At 35.7% G+C, this 27,418-nt stretch overlaps 1 protein-coding gene across 4 annotated transcripts in view; it reads right to left on the bottom strand.

The window, feature by feature from the left end:
* Positions 1–12,176: 12,176 nt before the first annotated feature.
* Positions 12,177–27,418, bottom strand: part of LOC148167512 (cytotoxic granule associated RNA binding protein TIA1-like) — a 146,076-nt gene continuing 130,834 nt past the window's right edge. For 2 of the 4 annotated variants that reach the window (XM_088047548.1, XM_088047550.1), the window contains 6 exons: positions 19,908–20,010; positions 14,523–14,703; positions 14,309–14,438; positions 14,085–14,254; positions 13,894–14,023; positions 12,177–12,310 (listed from right to left, as the gene is read on the bottom strand). In XM_088047548.1, the coding sequence (XP_087903674.1) occupies positions 12,269–12,310; positions 13,894–14,023; positions 14,085–14,254; positions 14,309–14,438; positions 14,523–14,703; positions 19,908–20,010 (756 nt within the window). In that variant the 3' untranslated portion in view covers positions 12,177–12,268. Of the gene's footprint in view, positions 12,311–12,392; positions 12,736–13,893; positions 14,024–14,084; positions 14,439–14,522; positions 14,704–19,907; positions 20,011–27,418 lie in introns of those variants that run through there. The other 2 variants (XM_088047549.1, XM_088047547.1) reach the window with 2 other exon arrangements.

Here is a 27,418-nt window from a genome sequence, read left to right as displayed (position 1 = left end):
TTTAGTGTGGCTGGGAAAGCCAGAAAAAAAGCTGAATGAATTTTTGCATATTTTAGGAAAGTTTGAGGCAAAAAGTGGACAAATGTTCGCGATCGATACTTTACACTTGTTCCTAATTCCACTCATTCATCAGTTGCCAGCATCCTTCTGTTGAGTTGGTTTTTAATCCTCCAACGAATAGCATTGCATTAATGAATTTTATTATAAAAGTAGTGTAGGCTGAGCGTAATTAAAAGTCACTGTACACAGGTCAACAGGTCACTGATGTCGAGTTGAATTAAAAGTTAATTATGTTTAGTGATGGGCAACTCCACCCACAACCTGCGCACGCATTTGCATCTCTTTTGCATAATATTGCATTCTAATACAATTCTCTTGCTTCCATCGTACATTGTTATTAATTCACTTGTAATCTACACCTAGACAGAATATTGATGCAACTTTTGTCGCATTCCAAACTAGGCGACGTGAAACTTTCAAATAGAATGGAAATTATACGTTTTTGAGATCTAGTTAAATAACGAGAAGGTGACTATTGAATTTTGCTTTTATAGGGGAACGCATTCCACTGATGAGTTGTTGACGTCATTTATAAAATATTCTTTTGATCTGAAAAAGTTTTGAACGTTTCTCTCTATATTCAAATTCTGTAGCTCCTGTCATTAGAAATTCAACGTCCTCTTCCAGTGATAAATTTATCGTTCAAGTTTGGTTATCCGGTTTAACCATCACAGTAGATTTCATAAAGAATTCAGTTGAAACGAGCACCTTCTTTAATAAAAAACTAGGGCGCAATCAAAGGTTGTAAAAGACCATTTGAACTGCTATCTCTTTTACTGTGCCAGCAACCAACTTTTTTTAATTAATTATTAGGGTAGATTATGCACTGTACTAGTCATTAAAACTGCATTGTTTTTTATAATTACTTTCCACACTGTTTGGCTTTGTAATTAATTTCATTTTTGTTTGTTTTGCGTTCCCTATTTTATTACATTCAAATGTACATAATATTCTGCTTTTTAACAACTATAAATCCATGTTAATCGGATTTGGGAAAATTAAATATTTAAAAATATCAGTGTGTTATGTTTATGTCAATACTGAATGTTGTTTTTAACGGAATTCGGGGAAACATTCTAGTTCAGTGTAATATTTATTTAGTCCTTTTTAAACAGTTTTAATCAATGCAAATTGACATTCTGTAAAGGGTTACAAATTTAAACATGTAACATGTAGTTAACATTATTTTAGCACATAATTATCCCGGCGCATCCACCATTTGTAAAATCATAATTTATTTGTAAAATAAAATCAGAGTGTTTTTGAATACATCAAATTGATAAACATTCAGTACGGGCGATATCGTTTTTGAATGGATATCAGTAAGCTATATTTCAATCAAAATTCCAGTTCAATTAAGCACATTTGAAATTAACTGCATTATTTTAGCCTGCAGTTGACTCTTTTCCCTAGAGACGTTCGAAGTTAAGTTAGAACTTGCGTAATTTGATATATTGTAAAATATAGGTACCTATGGCTACCATCTTGTGTAGTTAGGACTAAAATTTGTAGTCTGACATAGTTTGACAGAATTTTTCTTCTTTCATAGTTAGTTAAAGTTTTGTATTTTGTGTTTAATCTCGAATTAAATCAGGCGATCACGAAACCAAGCATTGTTGATAATGACGGTCAGTGAGTCGGTCGAATCGAGTAGTTTTCGTAAAAAATTGCATCGGGTTAAAGTAGAATGTGATTCTTTAGCACCGTCCGGAGGCAATATCGACAGTTCAACGTTGAGCTAAATATAGAATTGCCTTGAAGTAGTTTAAAGTTTCGTTTGAAATTTCGATTAGTGTTTTCGCAATTAATTTGGGGTGAGGCGAACGCGTCATTAGCGAACTCATTCAAAAAGGTGGCTTTTCAGAAACGGTCTGGCATTAAAGCTTGTTATTTTTTGTCTCACCAAAGCTGCGTAAGTGGACATTTACAAAGGGCTTGAAAGCTTATTTATTCCTCAAAGCATTATGTTTGAGGCGATTTATGGAAATGCCAAAGGTATCAGCCGGTATTTAAATCGCTCGTTCTCATACTGGTTTTTCATCAAACCAATTTTATAGTCGTTGGGGTTAAAATTAATTTCATATATCATTGTAGCAATTATCTTTTTGACGTGCTATTTATTCCACGCTTGTGGGTGTGACTATTTCAGGAACAACCATGTTCTAAGAACAATGGCGTATTCTTGATCCTGAGAGACACTAAATAACCTCGTGAACTAAGAGGTTAGACTGTTCTCACTTCCCATTTCATTTAAACATTTCCTAGTCGATGATTCTCACAAATTACTTAAGGTACATTTTCAATGCCGTCACGTATGCGAGATTCCTTTTGTTTCAATTTTAATCAAATTGTTTCATGTGACACAAATGCTGTTATAACTGTTATTATAGAAATTGCAACAGACACGAAGTTAATTGTGAAATTGCAATGAACGAACAAACTAATTTAATCAAATTTCAAAATATACGAACTGTATTAAATTGTATAAAAATGTTGATGCTCACCTCATATCTTATCAAAGGCATAAAAATTTGATTTGCCCTCGTTTTCTTTACTAAGTTCTCCCAGGAATGAGTGCGGAATGAACGCGAGACGATTTGACCTGGATCCGCACCAAGGCAAAATTGTCTGATATCCATTCATTGATTCGAGACTCGTGAATTATTTCATTGATAAAAGGAGAACAGCGTAAAGCAAACACTTGGTAATTCAACTTGTAATTTCATTTATCTAGTAGATGACTCGATCGGAAAGTATTCTGTTTAAGTTGAGCAACACAAGGGGTATTTAATTCAAAAGAAAGAAACACGAGAAGAGAGATGAAAGCTTTAAATCGGCCGATGGTAGTATTGAACGACTAGCTGTTGCATTTCATTCACAAAATTCTGGGGTTCGTGTTTGGGGGTTAGAGATGGGCGCGACACTTCAAGAGGTTTTCTTATCGTCCTTCGTCTCGGAAATACGCATTGGAAACACCTCAAATATGAAAAAGCTCTCTTTCACATTATCCTGTTTGCTATAAGTAAAAAGAGACTTGTTATTGTCGGTTTTTTCAATTAATGGAAAAAGCTAGAGTGAGATACACTGATTTCGTTCATAAGTTCCTTCCTAGTAATAAATTTATCCTGAAAAGCAACCTGTTTGGCGAGGCCATCTGTTGGCAAAACTGCTTTTACAATTTACGAGCAAAAAATCTGCAATGCTCGTATTGATCGTTCGCAGGACTGTTAGTTCGTGTCAGCTTTAATAGCACAATGAGGGCGCCATGTAACTCGACTACAGGGTGGTAATAGCGAAAGTGAGGGTTCTTCTCCACGATAAGTGTTACTACCCTTAAAAAACAATTCCAAATTTAAACAATCTCAATAAATTGTAGCCAAACTAGTGGTTTTCTTGTCACAGATTCGAAAAAAATCACTTTAAGACTATTTAATTACCGGCGAAACAAGTAAATATTTTTAAATTTGAAAATTAGTAGAGAAAGGGTGGCACAGGTGGCAATACTTGTCTTTCTCCGCATTTTTTTCGTAAGCTAACTTTCCACACTTTTTGTTAGAAAAGTTAGATGAAACTTTTCTAAGAATTTGTTAGAGCAAATTGAACTTTAATAAACGATTATATTTTTATGTTTGCCTCTACGTGATTATTTTTTTGATAGGAAATCTATCTAAAATTTAGACGGAAATGCTTCCATCATAAAAAGATTTGGATTACCTGAAGATCGGACTAAGCCATATTAAAAAAATATTATAAAATCATAAAAACAATCGGCGGAACTTTGGTTTACAACCCGAAAGCATTTTATTTTATTTAAAATGCAAAATATTAATTAAATGAATATCTATATAGAGGCTGACGGATTAACTCTTCAGTACTTTAAGCGTTTAGGGATTTCCAAAAAAAGTCTTTTTTGATCTAGATTACAGAAAAAATATATTTTTATAAATTCGGCGACTGTATATTGAATGAATGACTTGAATATTCACCTACTTTACTTTTTTTTATTAAATTATTAAAGAATTCTGATAGTAAATGTATTATTTTGATGCTCAATGTAGCGAAACAACCAATTTTTCAAATCAGTTGTGTCCACGAATTTGTGACGACTCTAATTTTAGAGATTATTCTGAATATTTGTAAATATGTATAAAAATACCTAATCACAAAAATGTTTGATTTGCGATGCTGAAGTTTACAAACTGCCAATTAATTTTATTTTGATTAGTATTTTGTTTAGATAAAACTACTCACATTTCACATGGATGTTGTATGAACTACTTTATGCTAACAAAGGTAATTTAGTTTTACATTTCACTTTCAATTTTGGTTATCATTAAAATGTATTTAAACATACTTGTTGATTATAGAATGTTACTGAAATGTAATGTTAAATGAAATATAATAAATGTGTTAATGCTGGTAATAATAAACATTAAAGGATTAGCATAAAGTGAAAATGCACTTTGTTGGGAGTTTTCAGTTGCAAACAATTATTTTGTAGTTTGATAAATGGGTTTAGCGAAAAGTTTGAAAAAAATATAAATTCTCTGTTTATTTATTATTAAAATAATAATTACCCTTTATATTTGGTTTCTGAAATAGATTCTTACTGGTGTAGGAAATGTTTACGGGTATTAAAGATATGTAAATTTCGAAGGGAATCGTTCAGTAATTTGGTGTATTTTAATCACACGAACCGTAAAAATCATTGGCAAACTCTGCAGCAGATTTCTGCCTTTTGAAATATGAGTCTCGAGAAAGCGAAAGCAGTTCGTTTAAATTGCCAAAACGCAGACCGAAGTCGTGGAGTGCTAGATAGCGGGAAGTAATAAAGGGAAATTTGTTTCGGAAAAGATGCACGTCGAAGCGGTTAATACACTGTGATCAAAACTGATTGAAGTTCACAAAACTTAGTTTCGTTAAACATTGTTTCTTTTGGACAGCAATTTCAATTTAAAAATTCAGTTGAGCGTATTATTCCCCAGTTTTTAAAATAAACATTAGAAAGTGAAAATGCCTTTCAAGAGAACCGTTTATAAACATGGGCGTTTTTATTTTTTTTCTAATACGAGTAAACAAAGCGGCGATTTGAGTGATATTTTTAGGTGAGGAAGCGTTGTTCTCCAACAAACTCTTCATTTGCTAAATGTCGAAGCTCCCGAAACAAAGGCAGATAATTTTTCACATTTATTGCCGACGCATAAAAGTTTCTCGTTCTTTTGTCATAAAAGCTGAGATTTTTTTATTTATCAGTTTTGAAGCTCTCACTATCCTGCAGTGTGACTTTGCCGCAACATTACTTTACTATTTAATTTTGAGCCCTCAGCTTTACAAGAGTTTTTTAATTAATTTTCCATCGCAACCTCATTTTCTACAACCGAAGCTAAAATATTTTACACTTAATAATTCATCATTATGTTTTATTAAGCCGAGCGCTTTGTATCAAGTTTAAAACATCATTATTTGATCCGTCGCATCTTTGTACATACCTTTGTGCTACGCTTTTCTTGAATGTGACACTTCACGGTAAAAACTTGCCTTAATAATAAAACACGCAGACATTCATTTTAATAGTCGTGTTTTATTTTACGACAACAAAGTTTTGTTGGCAACTGTAATGAAATGACCAAAATTTCAAGTTCGTTTTTTCAAAAAGATTGGATTTTTTCAGACTGCTGCATCACATTTAAATTTACATATAAATAAAAACGACTAAATTAAGTAAATTAGCGAGCGAATTTTGTTTAAAGACTGAACTTTAAAAATAAACTCAACAGATGCTAGGGCTTTTTTAAAAATAAATGGTGGAGGCGCCGGGTGAAGAGTAAAAGTAGAGTTTAATTTTTAATTGCTTTTAAGTTTTTTATTTTTATCGCACGTTTAAACGTTTTTACAGCTTATCTAAAAGCAGTATACATAAACTGATTATTATTATTTTGTTTTGAATAAATTCTTGTTTTCCAAACACAATTGTAATTTTAATAGTGTGCCCAGATGTATCAGTTCAATTTTCTCAAAGCGAATTTCTTCAATTTACAAGGAGCCTAAGGGGACTTTATAAATATTTATTTCTTGAACATGAACAAACATTTTACGAAAGCACTCTGATATATCAGAAACAAAATTGAATATTAAACTTTTAATAAAAGAATTTTTGGAGAAAAAAAAACATCCGGAAAGTTTGAATATTACGCTTTGGTTAATAAAGCTTTATGTCTTAATTAGCTTGATAAAAATATAAGGAACACTCTTGTAGGTAGCGGCTACATTAAAATAGATGTGTATTTACGCTTGAGGCGGCAAAGGTAATTCGCTTGCGTAGCACACAATGCCTTTAATTATTGCCATGTTTACAACAGACGGAAGTAACCTTTTACTGTTCATTTATTCAATATAATTTGTACTCTTTGTTCAATAGAATTTGTCTTATTATAGAGATAAGTGTATATGTTGTGAAACTTTTCGGAAAATTTATACCGTTCTATCTCTATAAAGATCGAGTTGCAAGTTATTTATTCTGTTTATCAGACGTCCATCCTATGATTCTTTTATTCATTCTCGATACCATTTCAGTTTTATAGCTGTCATTGAGCAACTTTGTTTAATACATTGCGAATAATTATGTCCAAATTTGAGCATGTTTGGTGACGAGTATTGTTTTCTTTTGTTTTGTAAAATTTACATCACATTATCCATTGAAAACTTGTTATAAGTTGGAAGAAACGTTCACGACTTGATAGATTTATAAACTTCTGGTTTCAGCTTTAGCTGACTTGGGTAAATTAGTATTTGGAGGTTTAGAAAAAACGTAAAAATCTTTACTGGCGACGTGTATTGATACCCATAGGTTGCCATTTTTGTGAGTTGTGGATGTGACGAGAAAATGTGTTGTTTTCGACGTTTCGGTTCTTGTTTTGATAACACTGCGCAACAACTTTGAGTGTATATTTTGAAAATTTTGAATAAATTAACAAATGAAAAATATCTAAAAAAGTTTAAAATTCTAAAATACAAAAATTGGTAAATTGTGACTTGATGGAAACTTGCGGTTGGCGGCATGGCGTTATAAAAAAATGTGGGCTATTGCACCTTAGTTTTTATGGTGCTAAAACCTTGTCACGCAGTGAAATGATGATGTAAAAGTAAAATGAATGATAAAACGCGATTGTGTGCGATTTTTTCCCATAAATTGCCTTTAAATTCCATTAATCGTTTTATGATTTATATATTTGAACATTTTTGCGAGTTATCTGTTCGAAATGCGTTTAGCACGCATTTTACCAAAATTCATTTGAATTTAAACCCTGCTGAGCTTGCTGTATCTGCAATATCATAAATTACTGTTATCGGCGCGCTATACAGGTGTGATATTGCATCTGCCTCATAAACATTTCCCATTGACTGGCCACTACCCGCAGAATTTTATTTCCCTTCCTCTGAATTATTCCAACTGTTTATAAATAAAGTATAACGAGAGTTAGCATACTTCCCCAGTCGATTTTTTGGGATTAGTTATTAGTGTTTATTTATTTTGTGGCCAACGATTTGGTTTTTTCATCTAAACGAATGAGAGCAAAATAGAGTTACCAGAAAATTAGTTGTATCGTTTAATTCCGTATTTTTCCTCTAATTTGTAAATTCGTATTTACACATGTCTCTACACTCGCTTTCAAATAAACATGAATACTAATTGCGAACGCCGCCAGCAAAGAATTTTATCCGTGGGAATCTGTACAGACATCGGCAAGGGTTAACTATATTGTTTATAGAAAAATTTAAAACATCAATTATAAATTGGTGAGGTAATCAAGTTTTGCAAATAAAATTAAAAACCAAATTTTTTAACAATTATTTGTGACATGTTGATAATTAAAAATTTTCCAAAAAATGAAAGCGTTATTCTTACGCGCGGATTTTAGAGATGAAAGCTTTTATGGCTTGGGTATGGACTGGATAACAGAACAAATTTCACACATTAAATATTTAACTTGGGTGTTTTTCCAAAAAAATAAATTTCATGGAAAAGCTCCGTTTATATTATTGAAAAAGAAGGGAAGAATTGTGAATTTTCTCATAAAAATGCGATTACATTTAAGTCGTTTCTTCACTTTGTTTTTCGCTTGAAACTTGTCAATAACATTGTCGTGCATTTTAAGTTGCGAACACCCAAAATGCAGCAACGTAGTTTCATAAGATGCTTCATCTAAAAATGTGTCCACGAAAATTAAACGCATGGAGAGACCTGAGTGAATTATTTCTGACGCCAAGCTGGAAATTGGTAAAGCGTGAGCACAAAAGATATTTATTAAAAAAAGTGTTCTTTACGTAAACATATCGATTTGAAAATCAGGATTTGCAAGCGTTATCGTAGTTGAAACGGTTCAAGTCACCGATTTGTCACTTTCCGGTTTCCGTTAATTTTCACTCTGAACATGTGGGCTGGTTTTTAAGCTTTTGTAATATTCAACTCTCACTTAGCTTAGTATGAGCATGCCGTTGTGCGTACGGAGGTGGTTTCCGAGTATTTTAAGGGCGTAGTTCGTGCTTGTCATATTTTATTTGAACGTATGTATGCATAATGTGGCCGATTTGGTTAAACGCGGTTGTAGCTGGTTGGTAGTTTCATCGGCTTTTCATATTTTAAAGCCCAGCCTAGCAATTACGTCGGTGTGCGTGAGCAAATTAGCACAGTTATCACAAATTTAATAATGTTATAAATAGCAGCGTATGATCGTCGAGTAAGTTGATGCAGTCTAGAATTAGTTTAGTGAGAATGGCTCAAAATGAAATGCATCGTTCAATATATTAGAAGCTGACACTTGAACTAAATTGAGATATATGTTGCATAGCCGCAATATGTTATAGCTAGACCGGTTACTGTGGACAAGTTAGTCAGTTAATTTCAAATATCACAAATTAATAGTGATGTAGGTGAATAGTCTGATTATGCAACTCTGCACTATTCACCATGGTAATATTGTACCATATAAAAGCTTATCAATTCATTTTTTTAATCAAACAAACCGTGAAGTCTTATTTTCATTTTTTTAAACTGTCAGCACACGTCGCTCACAATTACAGGGCCCTCGCTTTATGCCAATTTATTTTTAATTGTAACCGTGATTACACTATGGCTGGCTTTTTTGTTGACCTTTCGAGCTGCTGCTTTTTTGATCATCTAAAGTTTCCTTGATCGAAATAACTTTACTTTTAGATGACAGACTTTAATAATAATAACAATAACGTGATTTGTAGATATATGGGAGATGTTATTTTCACGAAATTGTAGCGTTTGTTAGGCTAATGTGTCGACATTCCCGCTTCCATAAATGAGACATAATATGTAAATTACAGAGTACTGTTGTGTTAATGCAAGTAAGATATAATGGCAGCGTGGTATAAGTATAAAAGTATGTAATTATTATGACAGCGGAATGAGCAGAGAGCAGGCATTCCCCAGTGTGTTACACCCTCTTGAAGAGCTTTTGCTAGTTCATTACATAGCCATGGAAATTATGAAACATATTTGTCGTGTTGAAATATTTTCTGGAAAGTTTAGATGAAAAAGAACATTATACGCTAAATGGGAAAGTGAAATTGCTCGTTTTACGATGGGCGTGATTTGACGGTGGCTGTTTTATTCGTAACCGAATTACAATAAGATTTAATCCATACCGAAAGGTTTTCAAAACAATAAAGGCTTTTAATGAAATGACAAATTAAATTCTCGTTTTTGCCCTATACGAATCTGTACGTTACAAAGTACTTGTAATGTTTTGAATTAATTGGAAAGTTGACGCGTATTTAAAGCGAACGCGTGATGAGTGGTCGCTGATAATCACTTACCTTTTGTAAAAGAAGTTTCTTCGGTTGAGAGTTTTTCAGTTTACATCACTAGTAGTGAAAAGGAAGGATGCGGGTGAAATAAATGACACAAAATGATCACAAATCATCAAGTAACTGTCTTTATTTCAATTCCATTTTCTACTATATAATAATCTAGGTTTGTTTTTGTTTTGTATATTAATATTTGGCGTGTTGAAGCACGCATACCATTTCATGCGTAGCAGCCAGTGATATAAAACTCTTTACAGAACTTATAACTGAGGTATCAAGGGTGCAAAGTGCCGTTTGATCTAGCTAATCTTTACAATAATCACTCTAGGGCTTTGCACTCTGATTCCTAAATAAACAAAGAGAAATATTTTGATTTTGTCCCTTCATACCTATGTGCTGAAGTAAAATAATTACAGAACTAATCGTGTTGTACAAAACCTAAATTCTCTATTATGGTAAAGTTTTGTTTTCCTCTAATAACGTCATCTTCTGAACATTATTCACTAAAAGTCGTTTTAAAAATAATCTTTGGCCCATTTTGATGCGTTATCCGCGGAAAATAAATAACAATATCGATGTTCCTTTTGTCTAATAGCACTAACATCATTATAAAACAAAATAACAAAAAAATTCAACAAATGACTTGATAAAAATAAATATCTCTAATGATAACACTACCCGGTGCGATTTGAACTTAACGTATTATTGACAGTTATCTGGTAACACTTGACAATTAAAGAAAAAAGCACGTCCTTGGGCAGCTAACGTGACCGCGAGGAGTAACAAGTTCATTACGGCTTGATATTTTAGAACAACAAAGTAAACATGCTTGTCGAGGATGCAAAAGGTACAACAAACATGTCAAAATTAGAGTCAAGTTTGATATGTTCTTATGCGTTTTCGAGACGATGGAACTTACAAACGAACGAACGAACAAGTGCGCGTTAGCTGTAAATAAACCAGAACCTAGAGGACAGAGAAGGACGCACAATAACCTCCGTTACTTTTTCGGGACTATCACAGAATATGATATTGTTAGCTAGTTTCGAAAGTGGTTCGTGCCCGGTCGGATGCAGAAAGAACAGGTTTTTGGAGTACCAAAAGAACAGTATATACGTTTTCGTTTCGTGTTTCATTTCGTCGGCCGTCTAGGTCAGGTTTTCGGTCATTGTGGTTGACGACTCTGTCGGTGTGGGAAAAATCGGCGTTTTTAAACGCTCCGTAATTGACTGATTCTAAAACAGATTCTTTCTGCGTCGCGACGCAGGAAGACCGAAGAGTCGTCAGCCGAAGGACGTGCGAGTTTCATACAGTTGCACGAGTGCCGGGGTTTAACAACCACACGAGTTGCGGGGCAATGGGCGAGTGCTGGGCACTGGGCGAGTGGTTCCTTTACACTTAGACACTAATACAGCCGTTAAATATGAGGTGCTCCTACAGTTTAGCGTGCAAGTTATATACTGTCATTAACGAACATATAGCTATTTATAATTATATATAAATGCTAAATAATACTCGTCGTTCTATTTTTTCTACGTTTATTCTGCGTTATACTTGTTAAATCTTGTATCAAAACTTTCCTCCATTCACATTATATTTTTATATAAAACGTCGGATTTTGCGATATCACGTTAGGCTATGTGTATTGGTATCGCGCTCGCGCTCTTTTTTTATATTTTTTTAACGTTAACGTTTGGGTATAGTATATATAATATATACCTCTATATACGTACGTAATACTTAAGCACGGTGACGAGTGCCAGCTCGCGTAGCGCGAGTACTGAGCCCGACTTAGTACTTTCTAATCCTACTACTGACATCACATGTCTGCATGGTTGCGATAACTCTCTGTATGTACATTAATATACAGTATGTATATGTTGGGCAGCGTTGACGTGGTCAGCCTGCCTTTAAGCTACCGCTACTATTTCTACACCTACACCGTGGTGCTCGCGCTCGTTGTGTACAATTGCAAACTGCCGTCACTCCGTGTCATTCTCGATTAAATAACTATCTACTGTCCTATCTACCTATCTATTGAGTTATCTATCTATCTAACTATTTCTTAGCGTAGCTATCTTAACTTAGCTAGCTTACTTGTGTTTGTACAGGTCAAACTGAAAACAAAAGCCTCCCGGCAATTCTTTACAAATATAAACTCTTATAATCTAAACATGTTCAACATGTATGATAACACTACTGCAAGAGTAAATATTAACTAAGGTGGAAAGTTTACTGTAAATGATTGTTCGGTAAGGAAGCTGGCAACAGACGGCGACGGGAGTGTAGAGCCGAATCGAAGGACTGAAGAACTGACCACTGGTCGCAGAGTGCCCACTTACAGCCTCGATGCGCATTACCATTATTACCATCAGACTAAGAGGCTGGGAGCGAGCCAGTCCTCCTCCGCCAACTGCCAAACAGACGTCACAGATCATCAGCGGGGGGACACGCACGGTCTTGCCGCCCGACTTCGGCCACGGACACGCACTCATGCAAAAACCATAAACCAGAAACCAATGTATCTAACGGGGCGGGAGTGTGAGTTAGGCGCTAGCCTAGGCGGCAGCCGACAGTGCAGGGTCGCAGATCCACATCCTCTCACCATTCATCCCAACCATACCACCTAAGCCATCAGTCATTAAGTCTGCAGCCTTAGTCCTCCTCAGCTCTAATCAAAATGGATGGACATTTGGACTCCAAGTTCGATTCTGTGTGACTAAGTTGAAATTTGGCACGAACAATTGCAAATTCGCGATTAACTACGGTACGATATCTTAAATTGTATTAAAATATCACTATGTCGAGTTGGTGGCAATTGTGTGTGTTTCATTGAGCCTGAAAGAAAGAAAACGCCATTTTAGAATGCGCAATGCGACGGCGACGCGGCCGCCGGCATTTCAACAGCTGTCGGCCGACGCGTCCATCGACAGTACCAAGTATCAAGCACACTACGACATCAAAATAACGCCAACACGGAACGGTTCCGAGACTCATGCTCGAACTCGGAACCGTCGAATACGCTCACGTTTTCTAAACCGAAAATTACATTCATTTACTTCAAAACAAACACACTTAACATCTCTGAGGGACTAAAGGCGGCATGTGGCATATGGCATGTGGCGGCACGTCGCACATAGCACGTGAAAAAAAAAAGCAACTAGAACATGATGCTGGATTCACCGGCTAAGTGGTTGGGTGACCAAAGGTGTATTAAATGCCCAAAGCGTCTTTACACCATTCGCAACTCCCAACTAGACGATTTCACCACCTATATGGACCAACACGAAAATCTACATCGCAATTTGGTTATTTAACAATTTGAAGGCATCAACCTTCTTTCTTTTTGTATTTTATATAAGAACAAAGTTATGCTTTGCTGTACAATTATTTTTTAGGTAGATGCGTGCAGATTATGAATAAAAAACGGATCTAATTACTTGTTTTGCTAATTTGATAATCCTTATTATTTAATTGTTCAACCGCTCACATTCCCACATACCAAGAACGAATTAGTAAAATTTTGTGCATTTTTGGTTTGTGGTTTCCGTGATTTGTTGAGACAAATAGACATTGATTGAAAATAACTCATCTCGTATTTACACTCAATAACCAAATATCGAACCTCCAAGTCGTATTGACGTAAATATTTGATTTTTATCGACTTAAGTTTAAAAGGCGTGTTCTCATTGACTTTGATAATTGATTGCATTTGTAAAACATTTGTTTTGTCTCAATTGGTTAGAATCGACTGAAATGTCCGACTTTTGATTATAAATTTATTTCAACTAGACAATGAAGAAAGTCAGTGCCCTTGTCGTTAAATAATGCTGTTTGCTTACGAAACATGGAGTTGGTCATGATCTAATAAGTCGCATTGGACATTGGCTATTCACGACAGACTATTGTAGCATGCTCCGCTACCACACTCGCCTCTATTCAACCACTCCATGCCATGCACGTCACTTAATTCTACCATGCTTTGGTGATATTTACTTGGTACTGTTGAATGGGAAACACCAAACCGGGCTGTTGAAGAGCTGCGCTTGGAGCTGCCATCTGCTGAGCGGGGAGCTGTGGTTGTCCTGGAATTCCTTGCCAAGTTGCGGGAACTTGCATCCCCATCCTGTGAAACAAAAACCATATTTTTTACTTCTGTTTCTTTAAATTTTTTTCTCATAACTTACCCTACGTATGATTGTTGGTATCCAGCGAATTGGCCGTACGTGTAGCCTTGCATGCCCTGCAAAAATTGCCCTTGCATCTGCGCTGCAGCTGCTGTAGGAAAGCTCTGCGGGTACCAATACCCCAGTTGCTGCCCATAAGCTCCATATGGGTACTGAGTGCTAGTGAGTGCCTGGAACAAACCAACTTGTAGCGCACTCTTCTGAACATCCTCCGACAGCGCTACCTGGCTGGCCGCGGGGGCATTATTTGGATCGCCGGATTCTTTTCCCCACGAGCATTTAACCGTTTGACCACCAATTTCGGAGTTGTGTACTCCGACGATGGCGTGAGTGGCCGACTCCTTTGTGGAGAAACTGAAATGAACGAAATTTATTTCCGGGTTACTTTTTTTTTCCAAGGAAAAATATCTGTACAGCAGATTATTTTATTTCACTCACCGAATAAACGCATAGCCTTTCTCTTTAAAGACGCGAATTTCTTGGATTATCCCGTAAGGAAGAAATGTCTTCTGCAGTAAATCTTCACACAAGCCGTTCGTAATGCCGCCGCAATAGACTGTGCAATTGGTAGCACTGCTTTGGTTGTAAATCTCATCAAACGACATCGGTTTTGAATTTGCTGGAAAACGAATCACCTTTAGAATTACGGTTTAGAAAATTCCGTATAAATCGTGTTATTTAAAGGACACGGCATCTTTCAATACACAAGTGAGTCAACAAAGTAGCAAACGGCATTCGTGCCTCGCAGATATTCATAAAAAAAGAAAATTTAGGAAAACTTTCCATGCCAATTAAAAACTCATGATCGCCAGATATACTCTGTACAACAATCAAAGAAGAAACATGACGGACGGAAGCTTTGTATTATGGTTATACCAAATATTATATAAATATAAAAAATCATGCATCTACGTTACTTGCGAATATGAGAAGTGTGTTTAATTCTTGCATCGCACTAACTATTAAATTGCGCATAAACACCCTGTATATATTTACATATAATATTGCGATCATTAAGGAGCTTTTTAAAGTTGTTGACGCAACCATATACTACTTATCAACATAACTAAAGGATAAAAATGTAATAACATATGGATAATAAATTTTCTCTTGTCAGCTAACCTTCCAAATCTTGCCAAAAGTAAAACCAATACTCGCAAAGTAAGGATAACTACATCAAACAAAAACTAACCACAATTTAAAGCGTAAGTTAAGGAAGTAATCATTGTCCTAAGGAGAGTTTTTCGAACAAAACATCCGACTTTTCGTTGCGTGTCAAAAAATAAAGTTAGTGTCGCTTTCAAGTTGTGTTTAGTTCTTGATTTAATTTAGTTCGGTGGGCAAGAGAGACTGCGAGGTTTGGTGGTGCACGTATTTCTTTTTCATATTTTATTCTGAGTTGCATATGTGATTTGACAGGTTAGCCAATTAACTTGTTCACTGGGCGGAACACACTGGCAAGTCTAACATTGTAAATACTAAATTATACATTCAATTATATCCTATGATATAAAATCTCGTGATTGAAATCGAAAATCACTTACAGGAATGCCATTGCGAATGCATCTGAAATGAACAACGAGAAGAAAATCAGAAAGTGGGAACGAAATCTTTTTATCGTAATACACTATATCTATATTTACTATGTTCGATATGGGCACAGGAAGCGTTCCAAACGGTCCGTTAAAAAAATAAAGAGGTGCGTTAATCGAAACGAGCGATAGGGGTCGCATTAAACTACCAATTCTAAATCACGTCGAGCTTTATCCAACTTTATATATTTACAACGACGTAGAAGAGGTCCCATTGCATCAAATGACCTTATAAAACGATATCTGTAAGTTACGATGGGCCATTAAAAACTACCAGGACACTCTGAAATAAATAAGATTGATCCGAGTACATCCCGCTTTAACGAGTATTTTGCAGTGCGATTACGATTCCAAATGAACATTTAGTCGCGTGTTGGTTTCTCGTGACATCGACGAAGGCCCTAACACGCACATGCTGCGGGTGCCCACTGCGGACGCCGACCAACAACGACACTGCTTCCTTCCGCGTCGCGGACGGTGACAACGCTTTTTATCGATACTCACCAATATAATCAATACATTCGCACGAATAACACACTGACATAATTCACCTCTTTATTTGATTCTCAAATATAATCGTTGTGAATGCAGAATATACTGGAAAGAGCAACATGTCGTTGATATTTCAAAGTAATGTAATGAGTAAGCCAGGATTTAAAATATTCGGTGCCTTTGATGTGATACACGTCAAATTATGACAAAGAAATTTCATATAGTCAAGCTCAAGTCTTGCTGATAGGATAAAAGAAAAAAGCATCATTACATTACATCGTCTCAAACAATGTCACAAATAAAAATTATAAAGCAAACTCGTAACATCTAAGAAAACTCTTCCCAGCTCAGCTAGATGCAACCAACGTGCTAAAAAGTTCCTCTTCAAATTATTCAATTCGTTTCTAAATAATCAACAAACAACTTCCTTTATCTTGATATGGTGAGTTCCCCTCTTCGCATTTTCGTTTTGTTGAGTTATAGATTTCTTATTATCGATTGTTGATTGTGTCGTGGAATTGATACATTATTTGTCAGTGTCAAGGTCCAGTAAACTACCGTGCAAAAACTACACGATGACGTGGTAAATTATTCAAATCAAAACGAGCGTCCACGACCGTTGGAGGATCAACAGTGTGTTGAAACTATGAATTCAGAATTTGGTTCGTTGGCCTTGCCCAATGGGGGTGTCAGGGTAAAAAGTCAAGATTTGAGGATAGGTAGACGCTAGTACACGTATACGCATTCGCGATCGGCATCGAAACGAACGGCCATTTAGCGCCGGTAATCAAATCTGGAGCGCGTTATAGGTACAGTATCGTGACTATAAATAAGATTTACTTGACAGCTCGTTTTGTACTCCAACTTCCCTAGAATACCAATGGTGCATAATTTAGTGTATCGTATTGTGACTCTGAATTGGAAGAAGCGAGCAGCTTCTCATAATACATGATCGGGGGCCTATGTTTCACGGGTGAAAAATCACACACAAAACATCCTGCTAACAATAACAATCACTGGCGAGTAAATTTCTTGTAACTGATTAATGAACGCAGGAAATTAGTTTTAAAAGTAACTAATACCGCTGAGATGATTGAACTTTGTTGACTTTACTCAATTATGACTCCATTTAAATATTTTTTGGAAAATTAATTAGATTTCATGTTGAAAGAGGTGAGTTGGAGCGTGATGTGCAGTGGTGTATATTTTTAGCACAATTTTCTTTTACACTCTGTCACCTGGTGGGTTCCGAGCGTCCGTCTGATGTGCTTATTCAAATTGGGAAAACAAGGCCAAAGGATCAATGAACAAGTGGAGCAAAAAAAATTTGTGACTGCGGATCCAAGACAAAACCGAGTGAAAAAAGAGGGTAAATCTGAAGCGATTCATGTGTGGATTATCGGTTTGAAGATGAGCCAGGGTTTCTCCGAAATAAAGTCGAGTTAACGCAATATTTAGAATCGATGGCGAGGAATGGTCGCGGTTCAAGTTCCGTTCGGATTTAAATGAATACCAAGATGTAATTTGTGAAGAAGACGAGGAGAAAGAAACCGAACGGAAGGACGTTCCGTTTTGTGCAAGTTAGATGGGAAAAGTTGTGAAATGATTTGAGCGGGTCAAACAAAAACAGAGGTTGGCGTTGAATGTCCGGTTCGGCGTCTTCTTAATCTGCTGTCACCTGTGGGAGCGACGGAACGGACGGTGACGGGCTATTGGGAAGTCCGGATGCCATTAACTCAGTTTGACAATAAAGTGACAACTTGTCGGTTTGGAGATTATGCGCGCGATGGGAACGGGGGACGTGGGGGTGCACAAAGAGCGCGGGAGAAAGGGGACGGTCAAGATGCGGAATTTGGATCCCAGAGGAGAGCTAGTGCGGCAGTCGGAAGTTCGGCGTTGACCCAATCAAGAAACGATTCCGGGACCGTCAGGAGTTACATACCTGCGGGGGGCAAAAGCGCGACCGCGACCGCTCTTCCATTACATATTCACATATGCGGTCGGGAGAATAAAGAAACTTCTGATTTGATGTATGGGGTATATATAGGGTATGGGGTATAAGTAAAATAGCAGGGACGGGAGTGGTTTTATTTGAAAATCAAACTTGCTGCTTTATTTTATTTTGCGCGCTCTTTATCCCGCCCTTATAAAAATACGTTCCAAGAAAACAACAAACTTTAATGTTTTTTACCATTTGAATACAAATAAGTCCTCTTTCTCGCTCCAAGTATTATTACATTCTAAATAAATATTGTTACGCGACAAAATAACACCCAACACGTCGAGTAAAACAAAAGCTCTTCCGCTATAATTGAGGCTTCAAATACGCTCCTTACTTCTGGAGTTGCGCATACGGTATCATACTGAATTAGTTTTTGTTTATTTTACGAAATTACCAAACGCGCAAGCGGTAATTTCGGGTGCTATCAAACCTAAACAAAGAAAGTATGGACGACGTTGTCCGCGTTAAAATATGGAAATGGAACAACGCTAACACACCTAAGCTCGGCTATATATTCGAATGCGCGTTCAATTTGACAATTCGAAACACAAACATCCGATGCACTCTTGCTTATCTTCCATCGCATTTTACTGCCACCTCGAAATGACAGAAGGTGCTTCCAAAGCTTTTACCATGTTGCAGATTCCACACTTCCTATTTATTTTTATTAGCTTCTAACAAAATTCAAAGTTTCTATTTCACAATAGGAATACTATTAATGTGAGCTGTTACTTTATTCTGTCATCGAAATATACGAGAACATCTCGGATTTTTGGGATCTTAACAAAAATTACCAAAGTGACTAACTACAGATTCAACGATAAAAAAAGAGTTTAAATGATTAATTTCTTTTTGCAGTCTAAAAGCGGAATAAAGCCTGCGTGCACCTGGGATAGTCGGCCATAAATTTGTAGCTCTATCATAGAATTCCGTATTCAGATTTATTCATTAAAATATTACGGCGATATTTCCTGAAATATTTGTCTTTTTCGCAACACGTGAAATTATAATAAAAATATAACATTGTTTGTATTCCATACATTAATTATAGCAGGTGGACAGGTGTGTTTAGAAAAAAATCAATGCCTATTTTGCATGCGTGCCTAGTGACTCACTCCAAGTACGAATGTTGCTCATTTTGATTTCGGATAAGAAACAGGAAAATTATGCGTATTGAAATTTTGGGGCATATTCTTTAATTTTTATGCAAATTAGGAATGCCGCCCTGACAAGAGCGAAAAAATAACACGCCATTCTAGTAAAAACCGAGTGAAATAAGAAAACAGCAATAACGTGAATAACAGGAAAATAATAAATTGAAAGTGGCGTTTGAAATTAACCAACCAGTAAATAACACATCCGTTGCACAAAAATAAATAAAGTTGCAAACATATTTCAATTTTAGCGTATAAAATTTGATATTTTTTATTTGGTTGTATGGCAAAGATAAACTGAGAGAAAATAGATCCAAATAGAGTCAATTATAATCATACAAAACAAACTGAAATAACATGAAAGTTGATTTGTGTTTACGTTTTCCATGTGGTTAATTAATAAGTTTGAAATTATTCCGTTTTTTAAACTGTAGAGTCAAAGTTCAAACAGTTATTTACCTACGTCTGTTGCTAGTCATTTTTTAGCAATTTCGTACTTGGCTGCCAAGAAATTCGCTACACTCAACCGTTTCGGTGTTATTTCAGCGTAATGCAATGGTTGGAAAATCGTAATTTGACATACCTTCAGATTTAGGTGCAGGAGGTTTTCTTGTCGCCCAGTTGGTACGAATACTTCGACTTCCTAGCCACTGCCCGTTCATTGCGTTAATGGCGCTTTCAGCCTCCTATAAAAAATCATTATTCATATTAAAACCAGTTAAAAAGGACTCGAAGCAGACTGTATTGTTTTAGCAAATAAGCAAATCTAGAAAGATAAACAAAACGAAAATGTAATGACAACACCAGCCGACTTTGAAGGACTGTAGAATTTTTCGGTAGATAAAACACGTATTTTTAATAAAAGCACCGTTAAAAAGATAATGAGAGTGAACGGGGCGAAAAACGCAATAAGGGCAATAATAATTATCTAAGTGTTTGTAATCTCTTTAGGTTGATCGAGTGGCAACTAGGCGCAAGGCGTTGAGCGCCAGTTGGTGGGGTTATTAAGAAACAGAGGCGGAGAGATCCCAAAAGCTGTTGGAAAGTGTTTTAACATATTTCTACAAATTATAGGACAAACAGACTATTATATGTCTAGAAATTTGAAACTGAAACGTAGTCTAAACTTAGACAAACTTGACGTCAAAATCCAATCTTTCAATTAACAATGTACCTAAACCGGAATTTCGGGAATTGCGACAGAGATTTTCGAATGTTTAATAAAAGTTCTTGACTAAAACTATGTAAAGATACTATGGTTAATATCTCGCTTATTTTTAAACAAATTTAAGTTATAGAATACTGATTTTACGCAGAATTTCAAGCACAATCCAAAACTGAAGAAGCGATTTAAGTTTCAGAATTTTTTTCCTCCATATCTTCGAAACAGCGTTTTGGGTTTTCAATTTTATTGTTTTCTTTCTAACAGAATCCCCTTAAATAATTTTCACACTGGACAAGCCGTCAGATGATCAACAATAAAATCCACAGACAAATAATAATGCCTGTTATGTAAACGAGAAATAAATTATTAATTGCAAATCACTTATTGCAATCGATTATAGATTTTTCAACGCGGCAATAAAATTTAGAACGTTCTGTCAATGAGCTCGTGTTTTAAAAGGCCTAACTGGAAAATCAGAGAAAAATGATAATTATTTTAACGATTCTTGGTTGAAAGTGCAATTGCCCGGTAAATTGTGTTGTAAGTTTAGTCCTGTTTTCGTATGTTTCCGATGGGTCTATTTTTTATTATAGAAATGTCATTTAATCTAGATAAAAGCGGCTATAAGCGCAAATGAAACGTCCAAAGGAACGACGTTCGCAAATAGGTAGCGCGATTTAATTCTATCTGGAACACCATACTTGTTGCAAAACCGTACCGTTGCGGTTTGGAGAAATGTTCTCAGATTACACGCTTCCGATAAAGGTGGGGGAGTTATGACATTGCTGTTCCCCCGGCAATTTCTTCAACTGTTCTGCGACAATCAGCCAAATAAGATGCTTGCCGAGTGAACATGTGTTTAGATATTCCCTTGCCATACGCACATGTCATTGACGACGAATCAACAATTTCCCTTTCGGATGATCAGACAATTCCCGACTACCATTACATTACAACGGCTGCACTTAGCCAAAGCTGGATGAACACACTTATTCGGGCTTATCTTTAGAATTGCATACAATTACACTTCAATTCGGGATTACACTAAGCGACAACGCGACACCAAACTACGATCGACGAACATTCTATAAATGGACAAACCTTTTTCATTGTTATTGCTCAAAAGAATTGCCACCCATGCAATTTTTTTTACATCTAGTTACATTCGAATTGAACTCAAAGCACTAATTGCATGATATTTATCCACCAAAAGTGGTTCTTTTTGGTTGAACGGTAGTTTATCCCTCTATCAAATATTTGTGTTCAATAATTGTTATTGCCGGCTTCAAACACACATAAAAGCAAGATCGGTTCAGCTAATAACAAAACAACAAACATTCAAAGTTGTCAGTTCCTGTTAAGATTGATTAATAAATAAAATGTTCCGTTGACACCTGGTATTTTATTGTCATGCAAACCAGTTATTTGTAATTACTAATAGTTACTATTAATTCAGGTATTTTCTTCGGCTCCAAATTTCAATCAAATCACGTTGAAAAATCAATTGTATATTGTATTATCCATATCCGTGGTGATAATTATCTGTTTATTTATTTTGATATGATCCGTTAGTTATTCGCTTTTCGTGTTGACGTCCTTTTATAAAAAATCCTGACAGGTCACGATAAAATGATTGTTTTTCCGCCAACTTTGACACAAGTAAACTAGGAGTTAAGTGTGTGTGCGTGTTTTTCCACGTGATTTTGTTAATAGTTGAGGTTAAGCCGATTAGACGGACTACCCTGTTGAACTTGTTTTGATACAGTGTTGTTCATATTTTACCCTAATGCTTTCCCAAACAGTTCGCATTGAAGAGTGCTTATGTCTCTGTTGATGAAAAAACAAGTGGAGCACCTGTTTCCTATTTTGAACAAATAAAGTTTGTCTGTTCACCCACCAAAAATCACAAAAAGTCGTGTGTTGTACATCGATTAAATGTCGACTGAAACGAAAATTAATGCTAAGTATAATAGTTTACGATACAGGGAAAATTAAATTAGAAAAGTTTTGCTGAAATTTAGATCGCATGCAAAAACATAATTGCGGGATGTTGCTATTTCTAATTTCGACTCATTTATTGCTGCCGGCACACATGATGACGCAGTAATTTCTCTCTACTTTTGGATTTATTGTATTTAATAAAGTTAAGAACTGTCCAACGCTTATCAAAACCAAACAAACCACACGTTTTAAGTACTATAGTTAGTACAAAGTTTTAGTTGCGGACCAAGAATAAAATCTCCGCCACTTGAATTTCTAGAACCTCTTTGTTGTTGCCTCTGGATAGCTTACACCAATTTTCTCTAAAAATCCGTGTCATTCTTAGCTGCAGTTGATTGTTTTTATTTTCATTGTTAAAGAATCTAAGAGCTCGTGTGGTATTACCAGCGACTGGGATAAATTTCAATACGTTCCGAAAATATTTTCGTCCACTCTTTCATCATTCACAGCGTTTAAATTATTGAAACAAACCGAAACCCAAGGTAAACACAAACACTTGTGACAAGTTTAATTTGACCGTGAAAATCAACAAAACCTCTTTTTTGTGCGACTATTTTTTTATTGTAATACTGAAACAGACATGAACACAATTACGTCGAAAAAGAGTGCACAAGACGATGAGCATAAAAAACAGAGAAAACATGCCAAGAAGAAATCGAGCAATTTTGGTCGGTGTGGATTAGCGTCACGTTAACGGAGGTGTTGGAGTGAGAATTATATTGTTAAAAGATTTGTCAGGACGTGGGTTTTTAAAAACTCGCCCACATGATTTGATTAAAATTTTGAGGATTAAACATGGTCCGTTTGAATTGCGTTGGAAAAGGTGCGGGTGCGGTTGGGAAGGAAACAACAATCATTTAATGACAGTGGCCGAGCGTGGAAGTTCGTGATTGTCGGGTTACTTCCCAAATCCTGGTGATAGCGATCGCAGTAAAACGCTACTTGGCAAGATCAGGATGTGTCCATTAGTAAGTAGGGTCTAATTTTATAATGAGAGCGTTTAAGTTGAGCATTTGAGGGATTTTTTTGTCCATAGTCCAGTGTCAGCGAATCGATGCGATGTGATCACAGGTTTTGGGATTGTGCGGGCATGCAGCTTGGTGATTACCATTTTTTATGAATAATTTATGAGTAAGCAATTATTTTAGTGGGTGCAATTTGAATAAGACCGTGGCCTTTTAGCGAGTCGGAGCTAATTGACGGTATCGCCTATATTTAGAGCCCATGTTAATAATTAACGGAAAATAGCATCGCAGTGGTCCTGCAGACCAGTGTTAATATATTACACACGGAGTTATCGTTGCTGTTGATTAATTATAATGCGGTCGGTATAATCTGCATAGGGTTTCGCCTGAATCGATTATTCCACGTCAACGTCATAACGCGTTCACGTTCCCACTCGACCATGCCATCAGGATTGGGACTTCGTTTAGCCAACAACGGAAAAGGTTGGGCCTAACGGCGCCTGTTTGCTTTATATTACTTTTTACCTCTGCAGACGTACAGCGTGTTTTAATAAACTCACGTCTATCAAATTAACGCTTTAAAGCAGAGAACTTCATCAGTTGCTATTTCGCAGAGTTTCCTTTCATCGAGAACTTCACGCCGGATGTCGATATGCTTTCTAGACTTCTCATTTTTTCCTCGTCACGTTATTTTATTACAGGGAAACGTCAGTCCACCGGGTCTGTTTTACAAGATTTGCTTTTCTTATTGATCAAATTAATCCCGCAATCGACACGATCAGCGAACCGGCGCATCCACCACTTTCACTACAACCAAACCCGTTTTCACCTTAATTGATTTTGGTATTAACTACTTAAATATTGTAGTAATTTTATTATTAGAAAAGATTTCGTATCATCAACCAATCCTAAAACCTCTAATTTTAGTTATTTTCCAAATAACTCGTTTAGTTATAAAGATATTGATCTGAAGCTTGAGCTAGTAATCCACTTGAAATGATGTGACGTGGTGGTGAGTTTACGAGTTATTCAACTTTCGTTTCATATGTTCAGATTGCCCTCCTAAAGCTTAATGTCAAAGCTGATTATATTTATTTGAGGGAAAAAATACGCACGTGCGGAGGTGACGATTGTCGTTATGCTGCAACGAAGTCGATACTTCTCTCCAGAGTGTAATACTATTTTTCTTATATAAAATGTAATATGTTTAAGACGAAAGTAAAAAAAAGCTATAGTTTTTCTTGAATGATGTGTTTTTGCTGGAATGAAACCTTGGCAGTAGGCCAAAATTTCACAACGCCAAGATTTTGTTATACAGATAATAAATACCCCTATAAAACTATAACAAATTTAAAGTTTGTAAACTAATTGAAATAAGCCTAAACCAAAAATTAAACTTATTTCCCTATGTAATTTCCCAGCGAAGATATACAATCCTCACGAGAGTTGCTCAACATAAATAATAGGTTCGAGCATATGAAGTAAGTGTTATTAAATTTAATTCACTTTCCGTGAAGCAAGTTTCGCTAATATAAACAACTTTGGGAAAGTCCACAGATTTTAGCGAGTCTTCTGATAGGAATTTTGCTTCGGAGAATTCGCACGTTCACGTTTTCCAACTTTGCGGTGAATACGCCGCTCATTCTCATATGAAAAGCTTGTGTTTACTAAAGATATTTAACTTTTGATTAGGATAATCATTTAAGTTTATCCGGTCTATCTAGTTTATTTGCAAAAATTACAGTGCGGGTTGCTAATTGAAAATGGCTACCGACCATGAAATGATTCCACAATTTAAATGCGAATTTAAGGGGAAATAATCTAAATAATAATAATTAAAACAGGCATACATTTTCCGGTGAAATTAATCATTTATAAATCAGTATTAATGTTTAATTTTCATCATTTATGACAATTAATAAAAGTGCCGCGACAGCGTTATAGTAATTGGTCGATCATTTTAAAAAATAAAATCCGATTTTAATTGACTGTTTGCGAACGGTCTTTGATCTACAAATGAATTAATTAATTTAAGCCTTTATGGGGACCACTCCAACAAGGTTTGAAATACCGTTTTTTTATATTCATAGCGACACTTTTTGATAACCTCATCAATTTGTGGATTAATAAAAAAAGAACTTTTGTAGTATTTTAGCTTACACGTAATTGAATCTGAATGCAATTGTTGCATTCCGGTATGCAAGGACGAATTTCGCGTATTCTCGTTTAATTAAATATTGTTCAACTCGATAAAACGATTGGAAATTGTGTTTGAGAAGTCCTTTAATATTCTTTCTAGCTAATGGCTATATATCAACTTTTTTCTGAGAGTGATACGTGGCTCTGATGTAATTGTAACATGCACAATGCTGATTGAATTTTAATTAAAACACCAATAGAGTAACTTTATTAAATGAGGATTTTATTGAATTTTAAACTTGAAGGAAGTTGTGAAAGCTCCGTTATCAGCTTTTTGTTTTTATTGCTAAAACTAAATTATAATAATATAAAACTGGTTTAATACCCCCGAGAGGTTAGCGCAACATTGACGTCATTGTTAATTGCAAGTTGTTGTTTCTGAGAATACTGCTCTGATATTTTTAAGTATAAACAATCAATTCGTATTTAACAAATGTTGAGTAGAATTTTATGTAAACTTTCCAACAGTTTGTTGAAAGAATTTAAAGTATTAAGTATTGCATAATTTAATAAGAGTCTGAAAAGTTCACGAAATCCCAATGCTCTCCTAGTTTTCAACAAAATTTCTGATTAAGTTCCATGAAACCTCAGATGGATTTTGAATAATTTCTCCAGCGATGCAATGTTTTAAAATTTATAATTAATCGAGCAAATTTTCTTAGAAAATAAGCCTATTTCCGAATCACAAATAAAATAAGATTGTGTATATCACTGAAATTGCCACGTATTGTCTTTTTATTTTCGGGCCACACTTAAGATTCTATTGTTCGGGAAAATGACGATATTCGTAAAATGTATTTTGGGAGCTACCGTTAAAATGAGGAGATATAGAAGAAGATTGTGAGCAATACGTTCTTGTTGAAAAGACGGTGATGAGCCGGTGGAGCCGGTGACTAGTTATAAATAAAACCGTAAGAAAATAAGGAAAGGTTGAACATATTCCCCCATATAATAAAAATAAGCAATAGATTTTTTGTTGGGGTGGTTAGGGAGCCGTTTGCGCAATTTCATCCCGAGTTTCGTTGTTTGTACTAATTTAGTAGTAATACGAGAATAAAGGTAATGCAGGTGGGAAATAGAGTGTAACAGCGAGAGGGTAATGATAACGTAAAAGTATGAATGTCACGACGGTGTTCCAGCTTTGTATACCTTAGTTGTTTGTCGCAGGAAAGCGCAATACTTGGCTAAAGACGTTCTGACATATTTCTTAACGCTAGATCTTCGAAACTGCAGTCTTTCTAATTACCATCCATCCCTTCGTTACATTACCGAAAGCCTCAGGCGAGGGCTACATACAGTTAACGTGTGCCATCCAACCCTCTGTTTCTGTCGACTGACTTAGCTACGTTCAACCACAGAACGTTAAAAGGGAATTCTAAAGAGCGAGCTTATACACGCTTCTGGTTCCCTACAGTCTTAATAGCCCTCATGATACTTTTTGTTCTACATATTATAAAGGGACCTCAAACTTAATGCAGTAATCCAATGGAAACATGTAGATTTTAATTTTTCCATTTGCGAGTTTAGCGCATTTTTTTAACAACTTAGAGACGATGACTTGTTATCCCGACAACTGTGAATGTATAAACTCAAGAGTAAAATAAATGTGTAAAGGTATGAATGGATCCATATCTGGCAGTCTCATTGAATGAAAAACCGAAGAATGAATGAATCTCTCGCTCTCTATTTATATTGAATCGAAATTTTTCCAGTGGATGCGCACGTTCAACTATTTTTATTTGTGTTTACATGCATCAACAAAAT

This window comes from Gnatocerus cornutus, chromosome 10 (genome assembly GCF_029298725.1).
Source record: "Gnatocerus cornutus isolate USDA-ARS CGAHR chromosome 10, icGnaCorn1.1, whole genome shotgun sequence".
Lineage (NCBI taxonomy): Eukaryota > Metazoa > Arthropoda > Insecta > Coleoptera > Tenebrionidae > Gnatocerus > Gnatocerus cornutus.
The sequence above is the reverse complement of the archived record's forward strand: the minus strand, read 5'-3'. Positions and strand labels throughout refer to the sequence as shown.